This window comes from Phoenix dactylifera, chromosome 16 (assembly GCF_009389715.1).
Source record: "Phoenix dactylifera cultivar Barhee BC4 chromosome 16, palm_55x_up_171113_PBpolish2nd_filt_p, whole genome shotgun sequence".
Classification (NCBI taxonomy): domain Eukaryota; kingdom Viridiplantae; phylum Streptophyta; class Magnoliopsida; order Arecales; family Arecaceae; genus Phoenix; species Phoenix dactylifera.
In genome coordinates this window covers 352,696-379,703 of record NC_052407.1, presented here as the reverse complement: position 1 = coordinate 379,703, position 27,008 = coordinate 352,696, and the positions used below count along the sequence as shown (strand labels likewise).

Genomic DNA, 27,008 nt, shown 5'->3' with positions numbered 1-27,008 from the left:
TCTTGAAACCATCTCCGACGTGAAGATTTTTAGAACGTCTCTAGGATTTGTAGTATAATATCTTGTATTCCGAACTCACCGTGCTGGGAAAGCTGAAATAATATATATTCTCAAAAATTAAATCCGTCAATTTCAAGCACGCATGACTGCAATTAACGCAATCTTGTCATGAGAACCTAACCATGAAAGTAATACCGCCTTCCGCTGTCTCAAGTGGCATTCCTACCAACATCATAGAAATATAAAGATGCTACCAATATGCTTGGGCAAATGGATTTTATATAATGAGACATGGATGCCAATAATTACATTTATAATGAAGGTTGCTTGTTTTCCATCTTCCATTCGAAAAGCATCGGCAATGGAAGACTCGTATTACTGATTCCAGTATCTGTCTTATATAACATTAACATGAATCTGAACTCGCTTCCTCATGCACGTAAAAACTGACAAAGTCCGCCTCTCGAAACTTTCGTCCATGGGTTTGTTTTCCCCCATGGCCATCTTCTGTTTCCTCCAGCAGGTGAGTGTTACCTGCGGTAGCGATAGCGCTTGAAGTTGAAATACACATGTAGAATGCCCCGCTCAAATGTACATTTGAAACCCTTCTTGTGAGAATATTCCCATTCCTTATTCACAATACGGAAGGCCTGTAAAAATGAAGCAAAATGAGAGAGGAATTATTTTAGAAAAGACCACGATTGGCACAACTGGAAGATCGAGATGATTAGCGCTTACAATATCCTCATATGGAGGCCCTGCATGAAATCTTATGAGGCATGTCTCACCATTACTTCCATCCTTCTCAATAGTGTAAGTTGGAGCTTTTGATTTGTCAACGAGATCAGGGTAAAAAATATTAAATTTGTAGCCCTGTACAATTTTAGGAGGGGGATTGTCATGATCATAATGTGTTTGGTTATACTTGTTCCACTCATAACCAGTGTGAACCCTATTGAAATACTTGGGCTTTCTTGGACGGTATTTATCATGCCACCAGTACACCTAGAAGCACATAAACGTCAAACCGTTAACATCATATCAAAAAAAATTAAGGGGTTGATTAACTTCAATGGTTTCACTCAAAAAAAAAAAGATCAACTTCCAATGGGAAAAAAACAGGGTTGATCATGCAGTTCTTTACAAATGCTAGGGCATGCAACATTTCTAATTTCAAGCAAATACAGGAAAGACATGATATATCAATTTATGAAATATAAAATTGCACAATTGAGAAAAAATAAGTGCAGATCCTCATGATGGATGATATAAATCATGATAGATCTGCTTAGATCCAGCAGCAAGATCCATTCATGCAAGGACAAAATCAACATATGATAGATCTCTCTCAGAGAGAGAGAGAGAGAGAGAGAGAGAGAGAATTTGCTACCTGTGAATCCAGATTTACTTCAGCGCCAGAACCAAACACTGCATCACCTTCCTCCATAGCTCCCATTGCTTTCATTGCTTTCAGCTCCATATCATCGGGTGTGCTTGTCTTTGCTGCCATTGCTTCCTGAATCCTTCTCTGTTGCTCTACTACTACAGCCTCACGTTTCCGATCCTGCAACAGCAAATAATATTCCCAGGAGATGTCATCCTTTACAATCACAATATAAAAAGAATTGGACAAGTTTTTTTGTACATGCAAAGCTCTACAACATAACTAGCATGCCCACCTTGTGATGTAGAAACACAGAAAGCAAAAATCATTGTAAGACCATAAGTATGATCAAGTCATCATAAGGCTCAGGCCCAAGAAATTTGGTCTCAGGCCCAAGTTACGCCCTTTAGTAGATAGCAGGGCTGAAGAAGTTGAAGCTCAAATGTATTGGGTTTAGACTCAGGCTTAAATTTTTAAGACTAGCGCGATCCTACAACAAAGCCCAAACTCAGGCTTGATACAAGCCTAATACCTTGGGTCAGTTATACTCTCTTCCAGGCCTGGGTCTAGTGATCTGAGTCCATGACCAAACTTGGGTTAGATCTCAAATTGAGCCCAGGCCAGCCTATTGATACCATTGTTTGCTAATCTGAAATCAGAATAAGACTTAAAAAAGGCCAAATAGATAGATCAGAAAATTTGATTTTTATTTTAGTTTGGTATTATATAAATGTAATAAATAAAACAAATATCTGATACAATAATAATATAGTATATACAGTAAACAGAAAATTTTAGAGACACCAACTGTTAACCTTGTGGGAATGGATATGGATGGCTCTTTTTATCTTTTTAAATAAATCGGAAATATAATTTATACTCGAAGTGGGCTAGAAGTTAGCATAACATCTCGTTCAAATTTGAACAGAAAGAATCAGATAATTCACAGAGATTTTACATGACCACTTGGTTTCTCCAAATTAATTATGCTACCATGGTAAGAATCCAGCTAAAAATTGATGGGTTCCCCCCATATACCAGGTTTTAAATTGGTAGTAACTTTATTTTGAAAACCAGTCTTTCGTTGTCAACAGAACTGAAATTTGAGATAAGGTTTTGTAGCATTAGTTTATTATCTTTATCTCAAATAGTTCATTTATAACCAAGATAACACTAGCATGCTGACTTTGGGATCCAACTTTCCATCAGTGGTCAACTGGCTTCTAAGGTAGAATACTGGAGGTCATCAATACATAAAGGTGAAGAAACATTTAAGTTTTAAATAGAGAATTAATCAGCATATTACCAGATCAGCTCTATCCTCTTCAGGATCAATTGCCACTTCATCTTCATCATCATGCAAGAGCTCAGGTGAAAAGGAACCTGCCTCTTCTTCTGGCTCATCTCTTGGCTCATCAACTGCAGGTTCAGGAGAATAGGCCTTTGCATCTACAAAATAAAGTTTCACTCAGATAAATATTTATATAATGCGCCAGAGAACAGGGAGATCACAAAGAAGTTTGAATTGATCTAGGAAACCATACCTGCTGCATCAGGCACCGCATCTTCCTCTTTAAACTTAATTTCGTTATCTGTTTCCAAACCCTGTTCAGCCTCCACAGGTTGCTCTAAACGGTCTAGATGCTTTCTCAACAGAGAAGCATGGATTTCCCTTAAACAAGCCTACATATAAAGCAATATAATCGATAAGTATACATGAAAACGGTTTTTGAACTACCAAACGACCAAAAGAACAAAACGTTATTCAAAGAAACTTATAATTACATTCCCGCTACTACTACAATGAATAAAGAATGAACAACATATATACATATAGAACTGTGTGTATATATGTACACATATTTATGCATGTACATACCAGCTGCTGATATTGAAAAATGCGAGCATTCAACATCAATCTTCCCTTCCATACCATGCTAGTGCTGTATATTAAGTCATTAATCCTTATATGACTCGCAAATGCAAAACAAAATCTAGAAAATGATCTATAATTTTTGCTCATTGTCAAATGTTATCAAGGGACATTTACGTTACAGGAAGGTGTTTGGTAGGCAAAAAAGGAGAAGGGAGGTGGGTACTGCTAGGAACTTGCTGCCATACTTGGAATCTTTTGTTCAGCTTGAAAATTAAGTCACATAATACCAGCATGAACTATATTTGTATTCTATAATGCTAAGAATAGATTAATATCTAACAATATCACCACAAGAATAATCTAATAGCCTCACAGGGTAACAACTATGCTAATATGCATGCATGTCAGCTTGAAAAAAAAAAAAGAGCTAGATTTCTTTGCAATACGCATCTAATTCTTGCATAACCGATATGGGCAAAAGGAGATAAAATGCAGTATGTTGTGCATATCATGAGATATATTTCTTGCCACAAGCAATTAATTCTCGCATAATTAATAATGGAGTAAATAAAGATCAAGCACAATTAGATTACACTGTAAATCATAAATTTTCAGCCAAGCAGTAAATAAATATGTAGGTGGAAATGGCTGGAAATCTAATCAGGAAGTGTTGATGTTTATTTTGTTCGTGGAGGATGGTTAAGAATTTTATACCTTTGCCTTAAATATCTGAAGGCGCTTCAAAACAGCTTCCCAATACTCAACAACCTTGGCTGTGCCTGAGCGCATCTGTAACTCGATCTGACGTTGCATGGACACCAACTCATTGAATGTTTTCCCTTCTAAGAGATCCTTCACATCTGTCTCAATGCTCAAATGGAGACCCCTTTCTTCTGCAAGGACGTCAGCAGGTGGCTCCTCACCACGTACCCTAGCTCGATCTAGTGCATCTCTTTTCCGAGCCTCACCAAGCTCCCAGTCACAGATTACCATTAGTGCCTATTCAATATCAGAAGCCATTTTATTCAAGTCTCAGAATAACTTAGGAATGTACAATACAGATCTATTCTATTGTAGAAAGAAATAGATGAAAGAACAATATCAAACCACTCTTCTTTCTAATTCAACAATGCTGTCAATCGATGATGCATAATCATGATGAGACAGTATATAAATGTAGGAAAGTAAACATCAAGAGTTGCATCTCACCAATCTTACAATGCTTTTGTGCCAATATTGTAAACCAAGAGAGCAACTACTGAAACCTACAGCAGGGGATAATCCTATCATCCTATGGGCCTTGTCATCACATTAAAGCCTAAAATTGAGGAGAAATCGGCTGCGACAGGAAGGGGGAACATCTGCTTGCAGGGGCCATTAGCCAAAAATATACAACTAGATTTCGTCAGAGACACTAATGTGGGACATGAAAATACAGTGGATATTCATCTGTAGAATGGCTAGTCCATATGCAACAAAGAAAATCTGTATATGCAACTTGACCAAGCAACAACTAAAAGGAAAAATAAATCCACTCACAAGGGTTGATACCGAACATGAACACTCACAACAAACAATGGCGTCTTGTGAATTAGACTTCTTGAAAATTTGGGACAGTAAGGTGTCCAATAACTCATATTTATTTTGTAAGTCAATATAAGCCCAATTGATTAAATATGTGAACTGCACCCACGTTTGTGAATGAAAGTAAAAATAAAGTGGTAACCAAAGCAAGCTAATTTGCATGGTCAACAAAAACTTAGATGAACTTTCATTCTTTCAAGTTTAGGCAGATTAAATACAAAAAAAAGAGTAAAAATAAATGATTGATCAGATCAACAGGCAGATTTGATAGAGACAACAAATACTCTTAAGACTAAATTCTAGACTCAAGGATGAGATAAAGGTGCTTAAGGATCATCTTCAGTTAGTGAGACCATGACACCACAACAATGAGAGTGATCATGTAATGCGAACCCATAATAAAGAGAACATAACGATTAGATTGTCAGGATCCCAACAACTAGGTATATGTCAAGGAAGCATTCAAGTCATGCATATAAGAGAATGTATAAGCCCACAAATAGCATGAAAGAGGTTGCAAATCTAGAGGTACTATTACATATTCGTACAATATACACATAAATCTTGCAAGTATATCATTATATAGTCCTCGTGTGCTACTAACAAGTGGGCTTGGACCATTATAAGTGTAAATTTTGGACTACATAATTGGATTTATATATCCAATAGCCTTGAGCATATCTGTGCTTACTTCATTTGATGATTACATATTATTATTTGGGCTAACCCATAATGTATTTATTTTTGGCGTTACTTCTGCCTTTTACTACCTTTGTAAAATTATACTCCAACTAGGGAGAAGGAAAACATATCCTAAAAACAAGTGATCAGAAAAAAAATATTTGAAAATACAATGATCATGGATTCCAAAATCTAGAATGACATGTCGGAAAAAGAATGGCAATAGCTAACAAGATGATGAAAGGAAACAAGAGAACATTACCTCCCAATACTCAGTATGTGTCTGAGTTGCTCTGTCCATATCCAGATGCATTTTGATGTCATCATGAAGCTCTTCCATTTCCTTCACCGTTAACCCCTGTATATTCATAGACATGTTCATACCGAAAATAGTCAGCATGAAATCAGAAGATATATCACTTCCTTTTATGAGAAAAATGAAGTAAGAAAACAAAAAGGTTCTAATAACATCAGCATCAGCCAGGCGTCATGATCTCAAAAAATTAACCAAAAAAACCTAATATTGAATAGATATATCCGTATTTAAAATAAGAAATAATGATGATCAACACAGAAATCATGCTTTCACTTCTTTCTAATTAATTTAGGGAACACGTGCTAGAAAAGAAATCACCACGCCGTTAGTCATCTGGCTAAAACATTGCAATTAGGAGCATTGTTTAAGTTTTTAAGCTCTTGCCATTGGGGGCACATTTGATAAACAAATTCTCAATATTGGACATATATCAGATATGATAAAATGACAAGAGATAATGTTCTCAGCAATGTTTTAGAACAATATCAGTGGCAATTATATAAGAAAATAGAAGTCAATGAAAGGCCCAAATTTATTACCATTACTATAAGCTTAGCATTTGTAATTTTGTGCATGGGTAAGGTATATTGAGTATCACTTATTGCATAAATAAGTAAATTCAGAAGCTTATTTACCTTGAATACCATGTAAGGTTCATTTATTTCAATATCAAAATCTTCGGAACCATTGAGATTCTTGGAAAGTATATCGATAGGTTTCATGCGCCCTTCACGCAATCTAATCTCAGATCTCGTCTTGCTTTGATCAAAATGGAACTGTTGAACACCAAAATAGGAAAGCATTAGGAAACTAGATTGGTGAATAAAAATCGAAAGAAGATAAATAATCAGAATAATTAGGCAAAATGTGGGAATGTAAGTAAGAGTTTTCATTGTACCTCTTCTTCTTTCTTCTCCCAGTCCTGAAACTCAGCCCGAGCTCGTTCCCTGGCTAGCATTGCCTGAAAAAAATTTATGAATTTTATGCACTAAGCAACAATAATCTACAAACAAGTTGACACATACCAATAAAACTATAGTTGAACTCCATGCATATGTGTCTATATGTATAACTACAGAAATTATGAACTTTTTAACCAACCATCTCCTCCTCATGCTGTGCCTTTTCGATTGCCCTTTCCTCTCTCCTTTTCTTAACTTTTTCAATTTCTGCCTGCATTAGGAATACAAACATAAGAACTGTAATATATAGAGAGAATGATTGGTGTAGCATAGCAAGTCATGTCATGATTGCAAAATCACTATAGCTGCTACACATACAAATATGATTTTGTTTAGGGATGGTCAAAAAAATCAGGAATACAAGAAAATTCAGCCATACTGCAAGAATCTTCATAAAAGTTGTATGAGATAGCGATCATGCAGCAATCACCCAGAAAAAAAAAAAAAAAAAAAAAAAAAAACTGAAGACACATTTTCTGAAGAACGAAAGCTGGTGTGTCCAAAAATTCCAGAAAACATCAGACATTTTGAAAAAAAATCAAGAAGAATGAAGAGAATTCTTTGTGAAAAGTTCTAAAGCTAGGGGCATATGACTCTATTAATGCATTCAATGGAAACCATGTTAAAGGCACTAACAAGATGACATAATAACAACCATCCATGTGCTGAACAGCAAACATGTATTTACTTCTTTAGAAAAATAAATTAAATCATCTCATTGTTTTCTAAAATTTGAGTCAAACTGAGAAATATTCATCTACATCCAATTGGCAGAGTTAACCAACCATCCCATCTACATGTACGAGTTGCATGGCAAACATTTTAAGAAACCATACAACAAGCAGATGGCCAACAGATATGCAAACTCTTAAACCCAATATAACATCCCCACTCCATTCCAACCTTATGCGACAGATCATGCAGTTACTTGTGCCAGTAGTGATGGTTCTTGTCCATCACGATAGTCTGCAGTAGTGGAAGTAGAAAAGATTGCACAAGGAGCAATTTACTAGCATGCAGACTTTCTACATTACAGGGAAAATGGGTATAACATCAATATGTTGGTATTTATATTATATGCCCCCTAAATTTATATACTGAAATTTGAATTTGCACATCACCATAGAGTGTAAACATAGTAACCAAAAAATAGTATGTAATGGAGTAACCTACATCCTAAAGCTATGTATCTAGCATTGTTTATGATGCTACAAATTCATATATATCAGTAGAAGTATATTTATTTTAAAATACATATCTATACAATAGAACAGAGCAATTAAAATCAACTTAATTTTTTTTTAAAAAAAAGAAAAACAGAGTGTATCTTAACATGCCAAACACATATCTTCTAACAATGTTGAGTTTCTTTCATGCCGATGCATGCCAATTATTGACATTGTGCAGCACTTGTCCATGCCAACACCTGTCGAGCACAAGCTTGTCCACTATGATACCCTATATTCTAAAGGATTCAAAGTAGATAAGGTAATTATCCAGTGGTTATATTGTATCATAATTTCATACCATCCGTTCCCTTTGCCTCTTCTTTTCAGCTTTGACAGATATGTCCAAAGGTTGGCCTTGACCAACATCACGCTCTATCTTCTTTCGCCATACAAATCTGCCAGAAAATGTTGTGGGTAAATGAATGAGTATTTTTAACACAAAGCATACATCAGAAATCATGTATATGAAGAAATGCCTAAGTAGTTCTATATAAATATAATAGGGGGAACCTCAAAGAATATGGAAGATTAGGGCCTAGTATCCTTAAGAAGTAGAAATATAAATATTCTTAATAAACAAAAAGCAAACTAGATTAGGGAAAAAAGTAGAGAAATAATCCAGGAAGATCAACTTTCTTAAAGTTTTTCGTGATCATGTTTAAGTTTCCAAACACAAAAACTAAGGTCCCTAGCTGAACCTACCACTAGAGGGTGCACACGCCACAAAATAATTAACAAAGTCTAGAATATCTCCAATTCCAAATAAAAGAACTGTTCAGCCCAAAAACAGCCACCCACCTGGACACTCAACCACCACATATGCAAGTGGGCGCACGAGCAAATTAAAAAAAAAAAAAAGCACCACCTTTTTATTTGAAGCCACATCATTTAAATCACCATGCCAGAAATCATATAATTGTCTTTTTAAAGCGATCATAGGAACACAAACAAGTACGCATTAAATTGATTTAGACTGAATATCAATCCAAGAGCTTTTTTTTGAGAAAGACTTGCAATAAAATTGTTGAAAATAACATGTTTCAAGCTCATTCAAAACCATCTCCAAACAAAAGATACAGTACAAATATGGGTAAAAAGTGCAGATAGTGTTTAGAAGACTGGAAAGGAGCTGGATGGGGAAGAAAATTACACGCATCTGGAACACAAGTTATCCCTTTTTTTTTTTTGAAAAAAAAAACTTCGGTAATATAGTACAGACAAATATGGGCATTGCATAAGCACAGCAACAACAATCAATTGGGCATGTTCCAGTTACGCGTGTGTATGTATGCACCTTCAACTCGACCGACAAGCCTTATTTTTGTATATGTAGGGGGGAGGGCTGGGGGGTTGAGTCTCTCGTTAATTATACAATTCAACGCTTTATTAAAATATACAACATTATCATTATAAAAACATACAACACTTCTTGAGCCATAAAACTGCAATCCAGAAAGTCTCTGTATGTCACTGAATCCCAGGATGCTATGCAGGACATTTGTTGACAACCTTTCGAAATAAAACTTATGCAACTGCATAAAATGAACTCCTACACCCTAACCCTTCTGTGGAGTAGAGCATAGCACAACAACATGAACATATAATAGGACTCCTAAAACCACTGTATTGCAATAAATATACTAAAATAAACAAATTGGTTATCAAAAAGAAGCCCAACCGACAAATTTGTTTTCACAGTAACATGAAACTATATATGCAATAAAGAAAAGATTAATCTTTCATTAATTTTCGCATTCCAGAAGAGAATGCTTTCTCCTTCTTCTCAAAAATATAACTAGATTTCGCACTTACTTCTCCGTAAGGTTGGAGTCACCGAAGGGATTAGAATCATTGGAATAACCAGAAACCGCATTCGATTTCAGCTTCTTGGCCACCTTCAATGCCTAAACGGAAACATAACAAATAGAGAAATTGATGAGAATAATGAAGAAAAGAAACCCTAGAAAGGGGGGTGGATGGGGGAATACAAGGGGTAGCGGAACCATACCTTCTTCTGGGCTTTCTTGGCCATATACTCCTTAATCTCCTCCTCGGTGATCTCTCTAGACGACCTCTTCCGGCGCCTTCCATGGAGGTCCTCGGAGTCGGAGTCTGACGAGCCGGTGGTGTCCCTGGAGGAGCGGCCGCGGCTCCTCCGCCGCCGCCTCCGCCTGCTGCTCTCGTGGTCGCCGTGGTGGCTCCGCCGCCGCCTCCTCGGAGGGGACTCTGACGCCGTTGCGGAAGAATCGTCATCTTCCGACGAGGACGGCGTCCTTCGCCGCCGCGATGAGCGCTCTCTCCGGCCCTCCCTCTCGCTTTCGCGTTTCCCCATCCAGTGAGCCTGCCTTCCTGATGCGAGCAAGAATACCGGCTCTAGATCCCCATGATATAAACTTAGACTAAGGAGCACGTGTATTTCACGTGCCGACCGTTGGATCTCTCTCCGCGCAGATCTGAAAGCACCACGATCCTTCCGTCATCCATATGCACGGCTCTCAAAGCACCATTGTGCGATCCAATGGTGGCTTCGCCGAAGGAAGGTGAATCCTTCTTTCGCGTGAAAGATACAACCCCTATCCTAAACAAAAGAGCAAAAAAAGAAAAAAAAGCAGAGACCCCTCCCTCCTCTCTCTCTCTCTCGCCTCGACACTCCCCGACTAATTTCCCCAAAGGCACGGTGGCAGCGGGCGAAGCACGAGTTGGAAAATTCAAGGATGGTGGAAGGTGTAGACACTGGCAGCGGTGGCGGGAGTGGCCGACGTTAGGTAGGTAGCGGTGGCGATGGCAGGTCTGACAAGGGCATGGGGGTGGCAAGAAGCGGAAGGCGGAGCACCCGGCCGCCGCCTCCTCTTCTTCGATCTCTCTTCTGGGGCTATCTGGAGAGCGGATACCAGATTGGGCTGTGCGAAACTCGAATCGGCTTAGTTTTATCGGGCCAGGTGGATTAGGCCCGGGTCTGAGGCCCTACTATTTGCTTTCGAGCCTCAGGACAATACGGCCCGGCCTGGCCCGTCAAGGAAAATACTCGTGCCCCACGAGGGCTCACGTGCGGTAGGAGAGATAAGTATCTCTCTTTTTTTTTTTTTGGGTACAAATCTCATGTGCATATACCAAGCATGAGAGAAACTAAATAGAAGGAAGCACAAGGGAGGTTAAATCCACGATGTGCATTGGCTTTGAGCAACTCATGGCTTATTCAACCTAATGCGCAAGCACAATAACCTAATTCCAGCTTGATTTGGGGTTCCCCTCTCTACCCAACTGTCATGGGAAAGATGCAAAGAATGCACCCATTAAACAGCAGGGAAATACACTTCTGAACTTTTAAGAAATAGAAGATACTCAAATGAATAGGAGATTAAAATATTTAGGATATTTTGCAAAAAAAAAGGCATTGTATTTCGCTTGTAGCAAATTGGCTCAAGTTCTTTGCCGCAATAATTCAATTTACTCTCGAAATAGAGAAGGAATTGGATGAAAAAATACCACATTTTTGAAATAAAATACAAACTCATATGAAATAAACTACGAAGAAAAATAATAGCTTAAAAGAAGAAGCAATGAAAAAGAAAAGAGAACTCTCCTCTTTCTTGTCATCATCACCTTTTCTCTTGTCATCACCACCACCCACCAGGAATGCCATCCTCTATCACCATCCACCGCGATCGACGACTTCTATCATCATCTACCACTATATGTACTTCCTATCTCTGTCCACTATTACTATTGATGTCCATCACTATTTACCACCACATCCAATGTTCATCAATCGCCCACTATCATCAAGAATTTCTATGATCACCTATCGTCACCGGCGTTCACCAAAAATCTTTACCACCATCTACCACCATTTTTTTTTTTTATCATTCCCTCTCTCTTTTAAGGGTAAGGTAGGCTAACATATAGCAGAAAGTCTTTTGGAATGAAAAAAAAAAAAAGGTGAAAGTGGCCATTTCTATAAATAGAAAATAAAATTGGGCTGATAATATCAAAAAATAAAAAAAGGACCAATCCCCATTAGATCTGGCTCGGCTTATCTTTCATGCATTTTATGGTAGTTCAATGGCTTACTACTATCATTTGATATCTGAATTTGGTCTCATGTTACATCTTAGCCAAGCTTCATGTTCTTAAAGATATGACGTAGATAATCCTATCCAATAATTTAACTCTAGTTAATACTTGAATGTTTGCCTTATTATCGGTCTACTTTTATTGCTGAGGTGAAAGAGTCTTTCATTATTATTTGGTTTTTGGCATCGCTATGTGGCCATCATCAAACTGGGTTTTGGAGTTACATCACAAGTTAGGATGTAGTGTATATAATCTCCAATAAAGAAATGGCAGGTTTTCTGCTCTTCTCAATATTATAGTCTTTCTGCTCTCTTGGGATATTTTCCTATCCTTAAAAATTACAAAAATTAATGTATCCTATCACCCCCATATCAAGTGCAAGATACTGGTGTATTTAATGTATAACTACATGACCTACATGCACGTGCCTAGTAACCTTGTCTAGGAGTGCGTGGAACTTCCATAACTACTCTAATTACACTCTTCATGAGCAAATAAACTTAGGGCTAAAAGTGGATTGGATTATATTCGGCTATATTCATTTTGGTTCGGATTTGTATACTATTTTTTTATTTGGTCGGATCCAAATATGGATTCGGATAGTTAATTCAAAAATCTTTCGGATATAGATATACCTAATTTTTTCGGATTTAAATCCAGATATCCATATAATAAGAATAAGTGAAAAGAGGTTTACATTAAGTTAAATCAAGAAACTAATTGAGAAATTAACCAAATTTAAACTAAAAGAAACCTAAATATCGGATGGCTGCTGCTTAAGACAGTAACCGAAAAATGGAATAAAATCCTTTGAATCACCCCCACATGCATGAAAGGCTTAAAACTTCTTGTTCGTCCGTTTCGTCCCTTTAAAGTTTTAAAGATTCCATTCACTTCCTAGTTTCCACCTGGCGATTGCCACCAACGGCAGTCATGCGACGCCTTTGAGGCGCCATAGATTTTGTCTACTTCAGTAACTAGCAACCTTGAGCAATATATCTTTTATGAAATTATTAGTTTTTATTATTAATAAATACTTATTAAAATTATATTTTTTTAATTGAATCTTTCTTTTACGATCATATCATTATTGCTCTTTTTCATCATTGAATTTTGCTCAAATTTGATTAATATCCGAAAAAGTATTCGATTCATCCGTATCCATTTATAATAAATATGAATATGCTTAATATCTAATTCGTATTTGTATTTATTTAGAACAAATATGAATATTAATTTTGAAATCTGTTTAATATTCATATTCATATCTATATTTGTTGATATATATATATATATATATATATATATATATATATATATATATATATATATATATATATATATATATATATATATATATATATATATATATATATATATATATATATATAGATAAACCTTTTTACTCAAAACAAAAAGGTAGATAAATCCCAATTCACTCTCAGGTAAAGTGATTAAGTGATCGAGGGATGGAGAAAAAGAGATACATAATTAAAATGGGTGGCACAATTCAGCAAAATTACTCCAAACAATCATGATTAACAAAACAATGGCAATCCATTCCTTACTAACCATGCACACTGCACCAACCTAGCTCTAGTTAATAAAAATCCACAAGACAGCTTTAAGTTTTTTTTTTTTTTTTTGCCCAATTGTTATTCGGTTCGTACTTTCTTGGAGTAACACACAGGATAGGCAGCACCAAAAAACAAAAAGAAAGAAAAAGAACAAAAGAAGAAGAAAAATATTTAGGTTTCAAGGGATAATATAGCGTTGGTGATTATTTCTCAGTTCCTTAGAAAAATCGAAATCTACAGCAACGTTCAATCTCATTTTTACCTTATATGGGTCAATTCATACATTTTTGTGACTCTATATCAGCTGAGATCTCAAGGATACCTAAGCCTTTTTAAAATCCTCAAGCTTCTTAGCTGCTCCATAAATACACCAGTATATAGATTTATCTTGGCATAAGTGACCCGCTAATATAGTTGGTACATTAGCCTTAATTAATCTTGCCCGCCCAAGACACGGGCAGTAGTAGATGAACAAAGAATTGGTTGCATTAAAATTCTAAACCTACGTACAAGGACCTACATGGTAGAATTCTCTATGTACCAAAATAGGTTATATATGTATGTATGTACACCTGATATGACTCTTATATAATGACACCTATTTAATAGATGATAAAAGCTCCACATAGGCTATCCAAACTATTGGATATGATTTGCTATATCTAAACTACTTATATGCAAAAAAATCTATGGCTTATTAACCCTCAACCTAAAAAACATGTGATTTCGAGACTTCTAGTTTACGTATCAAGTTGTCAAAATTTGAATAGTTTAAATAATACAAAAAATTGACCATTTGATGCATAAGCTAAAAGCCTTAAAATAACATAATTTTTGGTATATAAAAAGTCTAAAAGTAGTAAATCACATATAATAACTCGGATTATCGATCTTGGACCCTACAATCTAATTCAAGAAAGCTAAGAATTACACCATAAATACATTCATACATAGAAGCTGGGATACAATTTTTCATTGCAATGAAAAAACTCTCTCAATCAAACCATACAAAGACCTAAGCCCTCGTTTATTATAAACTATATGATTAAAGAAAGATTTTGCAGATGCACATTGTTGTTGAAGGCCTGAAATTGTTGAAGATCACAGTAATAATCAAATTAAAACACTACATTCACCAAGATATGGCCATGACGTCTCTATATGCGTGCTGAAGGGAATTAAAACTTTGTAAGGAAAACAGATCCTCATCATAAATAGAAGGGCCCCATATGCATAGCATTTGAACATTGATAAACAGAAACTTCGCTACAAACAAACAATAATTCAGCTCCTGATACCCCATTTAACAAAACCATCCCTCCAACCCACAACCATACAGCGAAAAACTAGGAATAATCAGTATATTACCACGGCACCCAGACACATTTATGGGAAGAACTGCAAAGTCCGAATAAGCCTTGAAGGACATTAGCCTGCACTATCGAAGACCATGCGTCCATCAAACTACTGCAAACAACTTTTCAGACACCCACCTGAATACTCATCAAGGTATATAACCGGCGCCACTCTTGCCACCAAGTCATGCATCAGCTTAGGAGATGAGGGACAACTCAAACACAGAAACTATGAAAGCATAACCAGAATAACCACCATACAGAAATGCCACATCAGGGGGCATGGCATCAATCAAATTAATATCAATATGCAAATTATTGATTGGAAAAGTGCATCCTTAATGGTTCATAAACCATGAATGCAGAATAAGGTTCCACCTAACATGTAACAGCACAATCCAGAAATATAGAAGGTTCTATAATCAGTCATTTATAAAGAAAAGGTCAAAAAATCTCCAACACTAGATTGTCAGTTATGGCGACAATGAAACAACTAGACTATGTCAAAATGTCCTGGGGAGCACATAAGTGAACTTCCCATGCTCTAGCAGCAAAATGGAGAAACACTCAATAATAAAAATCACATAAGCCCTAATTACAGAGTATGACTGATGGCCTGTAATTCAAAAAAATGGTATTTTCAGAATCTGTATTCCTTTCAGTTGACGGCAACCTCAGTTGAGAAGTAATTGGGGCGGAGAGACTCTTGATCACCTACATTGGTTTTGGATAGCTTCAGCACTTTGACCGCTTCTTCCACTTTGGCAGCCAATGATTCTGGTGACTCCAATAGCAGAAGCAATTCAGAATTGTCCATCTCCAACAGCATTCCGGTAATTTTACCAGCAAGATCAAACTAAACATTACAAAGATAACAAGTTAATGCCAGAGTTTGAGACAACATGAATATTATTCATAAAAAAGAGCGGGATAAAGCATCAAATTATTCTTTGAAACAAAGAGCAACGGAATACCACCTTAAGTTTTTCAACCAAGGGGAAAAGGCGTTCACCAAGCATCTGTTTTTGTTGCGGCAGGGTTGCAGCAGCAAGCTTGCTGCTGAGCATCTCTGTACCTTGCAAGTTTGGAGCGCTAGGTGGAACCATTGATCCATGATTCATTTCACGCTGGCGTCCATTTGGCACATACTTGCGCTGCCCAAATCGCTGCCAGGATGGAGACAGATGTGTTAAGATATCCCATGGAATTACTCTAATGTGCTCAAAACAAATTAAGGAGGCGTTCATTACGACATTTTAGCAATGTAATGTTCACAGTATAGTGCGCAAAAATTTCCTCAAGAACAAGCAAATTATAAATCATGGTACATCTGTGCAGTGAAAATTGCAATTCTTGTGAAATGTTGAGAAAATATGAGATCAAGGCACTGGAGACTGCTCATTTTCACTTCTTCCTAATTGATGAAGAGACCACCAGAAAATGTCAGTTCAAGCAAGAGATACCAAATCAGGCATAACCCAAAAAATCTGTCATCTTAAGAAGAAAGACCACAGTGACCAAATAAAATTTATTTTCTCGCAATAATTTCAAAGATCATTGTTTTGCCTTCTTACATAATTTAGCCTCTTATGTACCAGAACTATGATCGGACCAACCTCAAACGACCGTTCCTCCAAATTGGACAATCACCTACAAAATACATGAAAAACACAATTTTGTAGATTGACTTTATCATTCTGAAAGGAATGATCGTCATTTTGTCTTCTTAGGTACTTCAGCTTAGTATGTACCAAAAAATCATCAGATTCACCTCCAAAGACTCTTCCTCAAAATTAGACAATCACTGTCACAATATATGGAAAAAAAAACACAATTTTGTATATCATTCTGAAACTAAGAAATCACTGAACATCTGCAGTTAAGTTGTCTACTATACTGACATTCAAGGAGAGAGATGTTGGAAGTCGCTGAGACAGAGATGAATATAGGGTACACTCAGAATTCATTGTGAGCATGTTCAATCTTTGAAATGCCCTGATTTGGTAAAAATAGCACATTTATAAGAAACGATGAGATACTGCCATCTGATTTTACAGAAAGGAACTCAATATTATGTTATGAAACTAAAAGACTGAAGAGTCTGGCCGGTTCCATGAAGTCTTTTAAAACAAAAAACAAAAAGAATGGTTTTTACAATGATAAAGGAAAGTCCTAATCACTTCCATAGTCCCTCCTATCTAAATTCGTTGAAGAAATTTCAAAATCTAAAGACCTCAATTTCCATCCCTCAACTGGCCAGATCTCCAACTCTCCTATCCCCCTTTGCTTTGCTCAGAAAGACCTAAAGCCACGTCACTGAAGAATGCCGGTAGGTGGTATCACTACATCCCTTGAATTTAATCCGGGTCAGCAGTTTGTTTAAAGGTTAATAATGGGACAGCATTACAGCTCCAGTACATGAATATGATCCATGGTAGCTGACCCCATGATTAGACTGGTTGCAACTAAGCATTGAGCAAACAATCAGGCACATGGCTTGCAGTGCTCACAACCAAATCAAAAGGGTGTTCATTAATGATGACTTATGTAACCAATTTAGCTTTCTCGACATCTTGAATAAGAAAGAAATTTGGTTTAACTTAGTGCTTTATTTCCAATAATATAATCAATGACTTTTGGGCTAATTAGATAATGCAATGGAAGATAAGTACTCTAGTAAAAATGATTTTTTTGTTGTACTGCAATTACTTCAACATTCTTTAAATGCTAATTCTTGTTAATTATTATGGCAATTTGTAATTTTACTCTTAACACCCAACAAAGAAAAAGCACTCCACACAGCATATGAGGATACTCAGATTCAACCTTAGCAACACTCCTGCGGATGACAAAGCATATCATGGTCGGTAGAATTGTCCCAAACCGGACGGTTCAAGGCGTACTGAGCCATATCGGCGGCAGATCAGGACGATTTTAGAACAGAAATGAAACCCGTCGATAGAGGGGAAGAAGAAGAAAGAAAGAGAGAAAGAGAGAGAGAGAGAGAGAGAGAGAGTGAGTGAGTGGGGGAAGGAGGAAGAGGGAGAGGAAGGAAGAAAGAGAGAGGTGGAGGCCAGTCGGTGGAGGTCGGCAAGCTGCGTGGAGTAGGCGGAGGAGGGTTCCACGGCCGGGTCCCCTGTTTCCTTCGAAACAGGAGTCCGACCCAATTTTTTTCATTTCGCGACTTTTAAGTGAAGTCCGCAAATCGCTTGCCGAATTCACTTAAAAGTTGCGAAATAAAAAAAAGGGGCCGGACCCTTATTTCAAACAAAAGAGGGGACTCAATTGCGGAGCCCTCTGCTCTGCAAGCCTCCGCCACCCTCCTCTCTCCCCCTTCTCTCTCACACTTTTTCTTTCTCTCGTTCGCCCTCTCCCCAGTCTCCTCTACTGTGTCGGTACAGGGCAACACAGAACGGTACAAATGTGTATCGGCCTGTGCCGCCGAGCAACCGGTTCGAAACCTTGATGCATATCATTTTTCTATATTCCAGAAGTAGTAGTCTTATGGACTACTTGCTTGCAATTGATTTTCAAAGGGGTTATCTTTTTGTCAAATTGAGCTTCTTAAATCTCCTTTCTGATTTCTCACCATGATCATGTTATATACAACTTTGACAAGCATACTAGCATGATATCTACCAAACATCCGATCAAGTGATCAAGAAGGTACAGTATATAGAAGTAAGTCTGCAACACAGCAACTACAAAATTAACAAAGGAACAAAATGCAACTGTGATAACTTAAGACCCTATGATTCATAAACTAAATTAGAGAGAATTCAAGAGTGAGATAATGTTCCTTCACAAAAAATGTCTTCTTAAGTATTTCCTTATTTTTCTATCACTTGAAACTATAAAAGCGATGTTTATATCAAAGATCATTCACATTTATTATCTATTTAAAGTACATATGGAAACAAAACCAAATAGATAGATATCTATAACATTGCTTGGAAAAAACTATATATATGATACAAACACTTAATAACAGACTTTTACTATTTAAGCAAACTAGCTTTTCATGACCAAGAACATTGCAGTGCAATTTTTTAATGTGGTCATATATTAAATTGGAAAGTTAGCATGCTGAATGCATGTAACATAAAGGTGTTTCCTAGAATGCAAGTCCTTGAACGAATACACCATATTAACATATAAGAATTTCCTTAAGAAAAATTAACTCCATCCTGTCAAATATTTAGACTTCAAAATTCTCCTATCCATCACAAGCTTTACAATCCAACCTTAAATTCGGTGCCATTACTCTCTGTAAAACTTCTTTATTTACAGCCCATAGCTGTCCTTGTATTCCAGACTCACATTGATCAGCCGCAAAACTCTGAAAGCATCGAACTTGCTTGCCATTGCTAGAGTTCACAACGCATCTTTCTTTACAATCCATAAGTGTCCATTTTTTCTTTTTTCTAATATTAATGCCTTGAAAATTATAAATTTTAATATGTGTTATGGACTTTTTAGATATTTGATATAGACCTTGTGTCATTATCATTCACATGCCGGTGAAAAAGAAAATCTACAAAAAAATAAAATTGAAAATATTTTATGTTTGAAATTTTTGTTAATCGGTATTATTTTTCTTTAAATTATTTTAATACTATTTTTTTAATTTAAGATGGCTCTGCCCCGCTAGGCCACATTGGCTGTCAGGCTCAAGAATTTGTTAATAAAATTCCTAATCATTTACGTCGAAGACTTAACAGAGAACTTGGAAATGATTGCAAGTTTGGTGGGGATACACATAACTATAGTCTCTATCAAAATTTAAATTATTACATAATGATTCCCCCCAACACTATATCTGATATAAAGCGGCGAGCAAAATGAGATCATTATAATTGAAGCAGGGTAGGTATTAGCGCAATTGAAGCAGGGTAGGTATTAGCGCAATTGAAGCAGGGTATGTATAGCGCATAAGTATATACAAGATAGCCACATATCAAAAATTATTGCAAAGGAAGACACAAGGCCAGCATTTTTTCACATTTATATCAGCAATGATGCTGGGGAATAACATGATTGTTGGATGATGATGTGCAACATAAAGAAACATACTAAGTATGATTTACCATTGAGATAGGAATACCTGGTTGAAAAAGACTACAACCATTTATCATTATTATTGGATGATGATGTGTAACATACTAAGATGGCGTGGAACTTATTTTTAAGGAAGCCTAATAGTCGCCAAAATTGGACATGAAGTGATGGGCAAACCACCTAGATGAGATCATGTTAGTAATGAAGACCCGAGAGATGCTATGGAGCAAGCGTTAATGTTAAATGAACTCTCAATTTTTAAAATAAAAACACTAGTTAAAGAAACCAGCATTTCGCAGTTTAGATACTTAGCAAATTTGTTTGTTGAAATAATAAATTTGTCAATAGTTAAACTCTCGTGACAATGAGTCTGATCCACAATAATGTTGTTGAAAGATAGCTTTTGGTGTTTGTGGGATTGGGTTTATGATAGTGGTATTTAAAAACCTTGGCAAGATGTTATGAGGAGTAAGTATTCTAATGACGATACTAGTGGTGAGATGCATAACAGCAATCATGTAAATTTTTAAGTCTTTCTCATCATTCTTGACACTAATACGCAACATGTGCATCAAACAAGAAAACAAGAGTCCATCATGAATTAATAAATCATTACTAAGTGAACAGTTCACACACAAAAAAAAACTTATACAAATTATCAAATTTGTTTAAAAAAAAAAGATTAACAACCTTAATATATATTTCTTCCAGATTGAAATGACTAAAAAAATTAGCATATACCCAGAAGTAGACTGTGGTATTATTGACTGGATTGGCCCTCAAATTTGGTTGGGTGAAATTCAAACAAAGAAGATGCAAAATGGAAATCTAAAACATTAAAGATGATTTATAATGTTCAAAGTAAAACTGAATTGAACAAAAAAATTCTTATCTACTCAAGCCTATGCATCCATTCATCCCAAATGCCTTGAAAAGGTATGAAAATATACCTAGAGTTAGTCCGACATTTTAGCGACAAATTTCCATATAATCCAACCAATCTTTAGTCTAAAATACAAAGGTCCCTCAAAATCCCCTTCTTCATCTCACTGCAATTAAGTAGCATGCTAAATTCCATCACTTAAATTGACTCTTGCCAATAGGCAATGACTACTCATAAACAATCTCACTCGTACTCATAAACAATCTCACTCGTCCTCCCCAAAATGCAAGCATCGCTTCACATGAATCAGCTACATTCCTTTCTAATACCTAGCCTTTCTTCAGTACCAGCCTTTTTGTGTGACCACAGAAGAGTTGCAGTTAACTTCACATAGAGTCAAACTGTTCATGCTTAGAAAATAAACTTCTTTTGGGAACAAATTTCTTTTCAACTTGACAAGAGACCTTATAAAAGCTAATGTAAGGGTTAATTATCTACTTGGTAGGCTATCTCCTCTTTATACAAGTCCAGCCTAAACCTTCTTCCTTTTCCACCTATGAAGCAGGGACACGGAAATAGGATATAGATACAACATGATATAGACACAACGATATGGAAAATCTTCAAAAAGTAGGACCGATACATATAGGATACATCAATGAATATACATGCATGTATGTATGTATGTACACATTTATACGTGCATATAAAGGCATTTGAAAAGCATCTATAACACATACTAAGCTATCAAAATAACGTAGTATGTACAATACATGATAACATCAATTTTTACAAGATCATTATTCAGTCATCATTCAAATCCCAACACCAATCCATAATTAATATTTAGATATTAACATCGTAGAGGACAAAAAATACCATTCATCATTAAAAAAGTTAAATCAAAGAATGAAAGAAAAAGCCTCCCCCTCATTTCTGGAGGTCTCATGGAAGCATCTCAAGTGCATCTGGAAGTATCCGGAATGTTTATTAAATTTGAAAAATAGGATACTTCACACAAGTACCGGACATGTATCCAGAACATTTATTGAAGTATCCAACGAGTTTTCTAGATTTCACATAATTTAAGATTCAGGTTTCACTTACATATCCTGATAACATGCAGAAATTCAATACAGAAAAACAAGATAACTAATCATGGTCCAAAAGAAACTGAAGTATTTTATATCTCCAGACAGCTACTCTCTTTCAAAACAAGCATCCACATGTCGTGATGCCCTGAAAAACAGTACTGAAATTCAATAGAGCAAAAAATGATGCGTAATCATGGTCCAACAGAAGTATTTTTAACTCTAGTTATCCACCCTCTTTCAAAATAAGCATCCACATGTTGTGATGCCCAGAAAAACCACCACCATAATCAAGACTATATCTAACATAACGCCTTAAGGCATATTTATATACTATAGTAGCAGTGGAACACTTCAAAGCACAAACATCTCAGGATGAATATTCCGAAAGTATTAAAAGGCAAAAGATGGTAATATAAACTTAACAAATAAATAAACAAAAAATCACCTGCGGGCCGTTAAAATCTTTGGAAGAATTCAAATGGTTTGCTTGTTGCAAATGTGGCAGGTATGGAACAGACTGTCCAGGCTGAGGCAGCAAAGGTCCATTCATCCGACCCCTATTTTGTCTATGTTGCCTTGGGGCATTTGGCATCTGTAGGGCAAAAATGAACAGTTCCACCAGCAATCAAGCAGCCAAATTACAGGAGGGAAAACTTCCAAAAATTTCCCATTTATCATCTTTAGCGAACTACATTTCATGTCAAACAATCAAAATATTCATGTGCTTACCACTGGAAGCGGCATTGGTTGGAAAGCTGGCCCTAGTGGAGGAACAAATCCACTAGGCCTCCATCCAGGTCTAAGTCCAAAGGGTTGATAAACAAGGTCCTGCCTTGGAATAATTTGTGGGACAACACCAGGAGGAGTGTAGTAAAGAGGGGGATATCCAGCAGGCATAACAGCAGTTGGAGATCCTGTCAATCCTGCCATGCGCTGAGCATATTGAAGCTGCAATTGAGCCTGTCTCTCCTCTTTCCTTTGAGCAATTGCAACATACAAAGGCTTTCCATGGAACATACATCCTGCATTAAATGCATAAACTTAACGTTATTGTTTGAATCCAGATGAAAAACAGAGAGTAACTTGCAAAGAAAACTACCATGCATAGTGTTCACAGCTTTGTCGGCTTCCTCTGGACTGCTAAAGCAGACAAACCCAAATCCTTTACTTATTCCTTTATCATCACGCATAATTTTTGCAGAAGTGATGCCGCCACATTGATTGAAACATTCCCGCAGAGCATCATCATCGACGGTATCATCAATGTTCTTGACATAGACATTTAAGGCCTGAAGAAAACATCAATTTCTGATCAAAACCTGCAGAAGAGACTGAAGGGAACAAAAAATCAAGCAAACAACCTTCAAAAGAGCAAAGCATAAGATAAACTACCATGCATTTCCTGATCTGCTCATTACGCTTTTCCTCATACAAACGCCCCAAAATTTGTTGCCGTTCTGCTTTCTTCTGAGCCCTTGACACATACAGGGTCTTGGTTCCTACACAACACAGCGAAGATAATAGAGTGAGTCAGTAGATGACCATCATATAGCTTATTTTGTTATTTTTGGGAAAAAAAGGAGAAGTTTCTTATTGGTACCAGTACACTTACCAAGTTGAACTCCATTCATAGCTTCCACTGCCCTTTTGGCACTATCAGGGCTTTCAAAGTTCACAAACCCAAATCCCTTTGAGTTCCCATTATCATCTTTTGCAATTTTTACATTAGAAATTTTGCCAAACTCAGAGAACTTCAGTTCAATAAGTTCTTCTGTTATGTCCTGGTCCAGGTTCTTCATGTATAGGTTAGTATATTTAGCTTCAGGGCTCAGCATTACACGTTCACTCTTTTTGATGAAATTCCCAACATATCTGCATTGCACAGAACAAACACATTACAGATGATATCAGCAAAAAGACAATTACATAGTAACTAGCATATATGATGATAGTCGAAGGATAGAAGCCTACATTTGCTTGCCTTCGACAGTGGCTCCATTGAGCCCCCCAATGGCAGATTCTGCCGACTCTTGTTTGTCAAATTGAACAAATCCATACCCTCTGCTCCTCCCATCATCATCTGTAGCAACTTTACACGACAAAATTGTCCCAAATTTCTCAAATATCCGATGAAGCCTTGCATTACTGATGGAGTCACTTAGGTTCTGTGAAATAAAACTCAAAGATTGAACGCATTTCAAAATGCCTCATAATTAAAACCTCCAAAATAATAGAAGCAGGAAAATAGAAGAGGAGTATCCCAGTAGCTCCTTTAGTTTACCTTCACAAATAGATTTCCAACCCCGCTTTTCCTTGTATTGGGATCCCGATGGGACCACATAATTCTTATCGGTTTGCCAATCAAAACAGCGTGATTCAACCTCATCAAAGCATGCTCGGCTGCACCAAAAATGGAACACAAAAACCAAACGGATCAACAAGAGTCAGTATATCAATTCATCAAACGTTGGAAGCCATTGCAGGAATTACAAAGTAGAAAAATAAACTATATACAATAGAATAAACAAATCATCACAGTGAAAACCGAGTTAAATCAGCATAAACTGGCAGCTTCAAACAGGGATCCTGCTCATCAGAAACAATCAACGCTAAGGACTCAAGAAATCAAGGAAAAAGGGAGATAGCCTGTGACCATTCAACAGAAAAGGCGAAAGAAACAATATGAAAAGTATGAATCTGAGAACACTCCAACAAGGAGATCTCACGTCATTGTTGCAGCATAATTTGATCTGTACTGCGACTAATTGCAATCCTGGAAAGAAATTTCATAGCAGTGTGTAGACTATACAAAAATAAATTTAAGAAAAAGAGACAAATAATCAATAAACGGAAAAGGTTCTTGTCTACAACAAATTAAAACTATTCCTGAAATAATCCATACATACACTACTCCCCCCACCCCCCAACCCCCACCACCCGGAAAAAAAATAACGATAGCAGACATAACAACATCTACAGCCCAATACAAAGTTAAAATAAAAGAAAAAAAACAGAAACCAGAAGACAGCATGCAATAGAGAACTCGGATCGCCTACCAGAATCAGAAACAGAAAGAAAATAGGTTAAAATTTGAATCAAGACGAGAAACAAGAACACGATTCAACTAAGAATCACTCGATACTTTCCCGTACGAATCTGATCCAAAACCAAACAAAACCTCAAAAAGTCGGCGAGAAAAAAGAATCAGAATCCCGGAAAGATTCCAACGAGAAGAAATCGAAATCAATAACGGGCAATGGCATCGAGAAATCCAAGGCGCATACCATCTTGGGCGGAAATGTAGTTGACGTAGCCGTAGCCGAGGGAGCGCCCGGTGGCGAAATTGCGGCAGACCCGGACGGACGTCACCGTCCCGACGGAGGAGAAGAGCTCGAAGATGTGCGCCTCCGTCACTGCCCCGTGGAGGTCCCCGACGTAGAGCGCCGGCACCGGAACCATCGTAGACACCGCCATTGCTCTCCCCAATAATCCAAGAAAATAAAAACCTAGGGTTAGGTTTAGGGTTTCGCAGGAGAGAAGCGCGGCGAGGCAAGACGGAGAAGAGTTAGAAGAGGATGAGCGTTTGCATGGGGCGGGAGTTCGGAGGACGGTTTCTATGATGGGTTTTAGTATTATATTTATAACAGACGGTGGTGAGAGATGAGAGAGACTTCGTCCACCTCACGGGCCCCTTCTCCACTCACAGCCAGGTTTTAACCACAAGGGGCGGCCCCCGCTCCGGAGCAATATACAGCCCAAAACCCTAGCCCAGTCCAATTCTAACTCCCTTTTCTCCCAATCATATCCTGCCACGTTACATTATTTCCTGGTTCACTTTTTGGTAAATTGTGTCCAAGGACTAGTTGGGTTCGGATTGGGTCCAGTGGGTCCAGTATATCGGAGACCGTTAACCCAATTCCAAGTCGGGTATACTTAGGATTGAAGGCCTGGGTAATTTGAACCCAATTCAAATTCCATAAATGGAATTCCAAGTCGGGTTTGGATCGGACATTTATGGATCTTGTTAGTTGAGTTATAATCGCATTAGGTTTTTAATTCACCCTACCAATCTAACTTACAATTATGTTATTTTTAAGATACTATGATAAGTGGCTTGAATGACTCCATGTCTATCGATGCCATGCAGGAAAAGGTCATGTGATTAAATACAATCCCTTCCCTTGTTGAATCATTGTAGTCTCCAGGGTGGCGATCTAAATCTCTTCCCCTTTTGACATGGCACATTATGCTGGAGCCACGTAGATGTGGTAGTGGTACTTGACTATTTGGTTGTGTGGTATAAAAGGATTGGAGGAAGGAGGGTTGGGGGCGGGTGCAAAAGAGAGGGAGAGAAAGATAGGAGAAATTATAGGGCTATGCATGCTGCCAGTCACAGCTACTTGCGAACCCTATTCATCAAATGGTCTTCTCAGTGCATGGCTACAGGAACGAGTAGTTATGATTATCGATATGGTGCATGCAGTGTAGGGTATAATTGTATGCATGCGGACATGTACTCATGTGTGTGTGTGTGAGTGAGTGAGAGAGAGAGAGAGAGAGACAGCAGTTTTGAAACCATGCTTTGCCAGGAAAATGTCTCAGGTTTGGTTCAAACTGGCTAGTGATAAATTGAGGTTGGAAGGGAGATGGCAGAAAGTGACTGCAGTTCAAAGAAGGTCAGCACAAGTTGGGTCATTGTTTGTTTTTATAAGCCAGCGTTTGTACAAAGGCATAAGTTGGGAGAAAGTTGCAACATTTTCTAAGTTTCATGATCATACTTGCTAATGAATGGTAGGGTTGCTGCTGCAAAAGTATATACACTGTGGATTAACTATCATGTGTTTTAGAAAAAAAATTAGGCAGTCATAGATATACCGCAGGGTACAATAATCAATATAATTTAGTATTCTCCAAATAAAGAAATTAGCTTCGTCA

General features: G+C 37.2%; 2 protein-coding genes across 2 annotated transcripts; both read right to left on the bottom strand.

The window, feature by feature from the left end:
- Nucleotides 1-259: 259 nt before the first annotated feature.
- Nucleotides 260-10,422, bottom strand: LOC103722304 (cactin). Its single transcript, XM_039134517.1, has 13 exons — nucleotides 10,041-10,422; nucleotides 9,845-9,936; nucleotides 8,331-8,427; nucleotides 6,943-7,014; nucleotides 6,740-6,802; nucleotides 6,477-6,617; nucleotides 5,788-5,883; nucleotides 3,975-4,259; nucleotides 2,929-3,067; nucleotides 2,691-2,833; nucleotides 1,391-1,564; nucleotides 739-1,005; nucleotides 260-650 (listed from the first exon to the last, which is right to left on the bottom strand). Exons 1-13 carry the CDS (start codon nucleotides 10,362-10,364, stop codon nucleotides 531-533), a joined length of 2,013 nt encoding a protein of 670 aa, XP_038990445.1. The 5' UTR covers nucleotides 10,365-10,422; the 3' UTR covers nucleotides 260-530.
- Nucleotides 10,423-15,420: 4,998 nt separating this feature from the next.
- Nucleotides 15,421-25,703, bottom strand: LOC103722303 (polyadenylate-binding protein 4-like). Its single transcript, XM_008812806.4, has 10 exons — nucleotides 25,358-25,703; nucleotides 24,355-24,473; nucleotides 24,045-24,238; nucleotides 23,686-23,945; nucleotides 23,466-23,572; nucleotides 23,173-23,362; nucleotides 22,803-23,095; nucleotides 22,519-22,665; nucleotides 16,016-16,204; nucleotides 15,421-15,894 (listed from the first exon to the last, which is right to left on the bottom strand). Exons 1-10 carry the CDS (start codon nucleotides 25,545-25,547, stop codon nucleotides 15,697-15,699), a joined length of 1,887 nt encoding a protein of 628 aa, XP_008811028.1. The 5' UTR covers nucleotides 25,548-25,703; the 3' UTR covers nucleotides 15,421-15,696.
- Nucleotides 25,704-27,008: the final 1,305 nt, after the last annotated feature.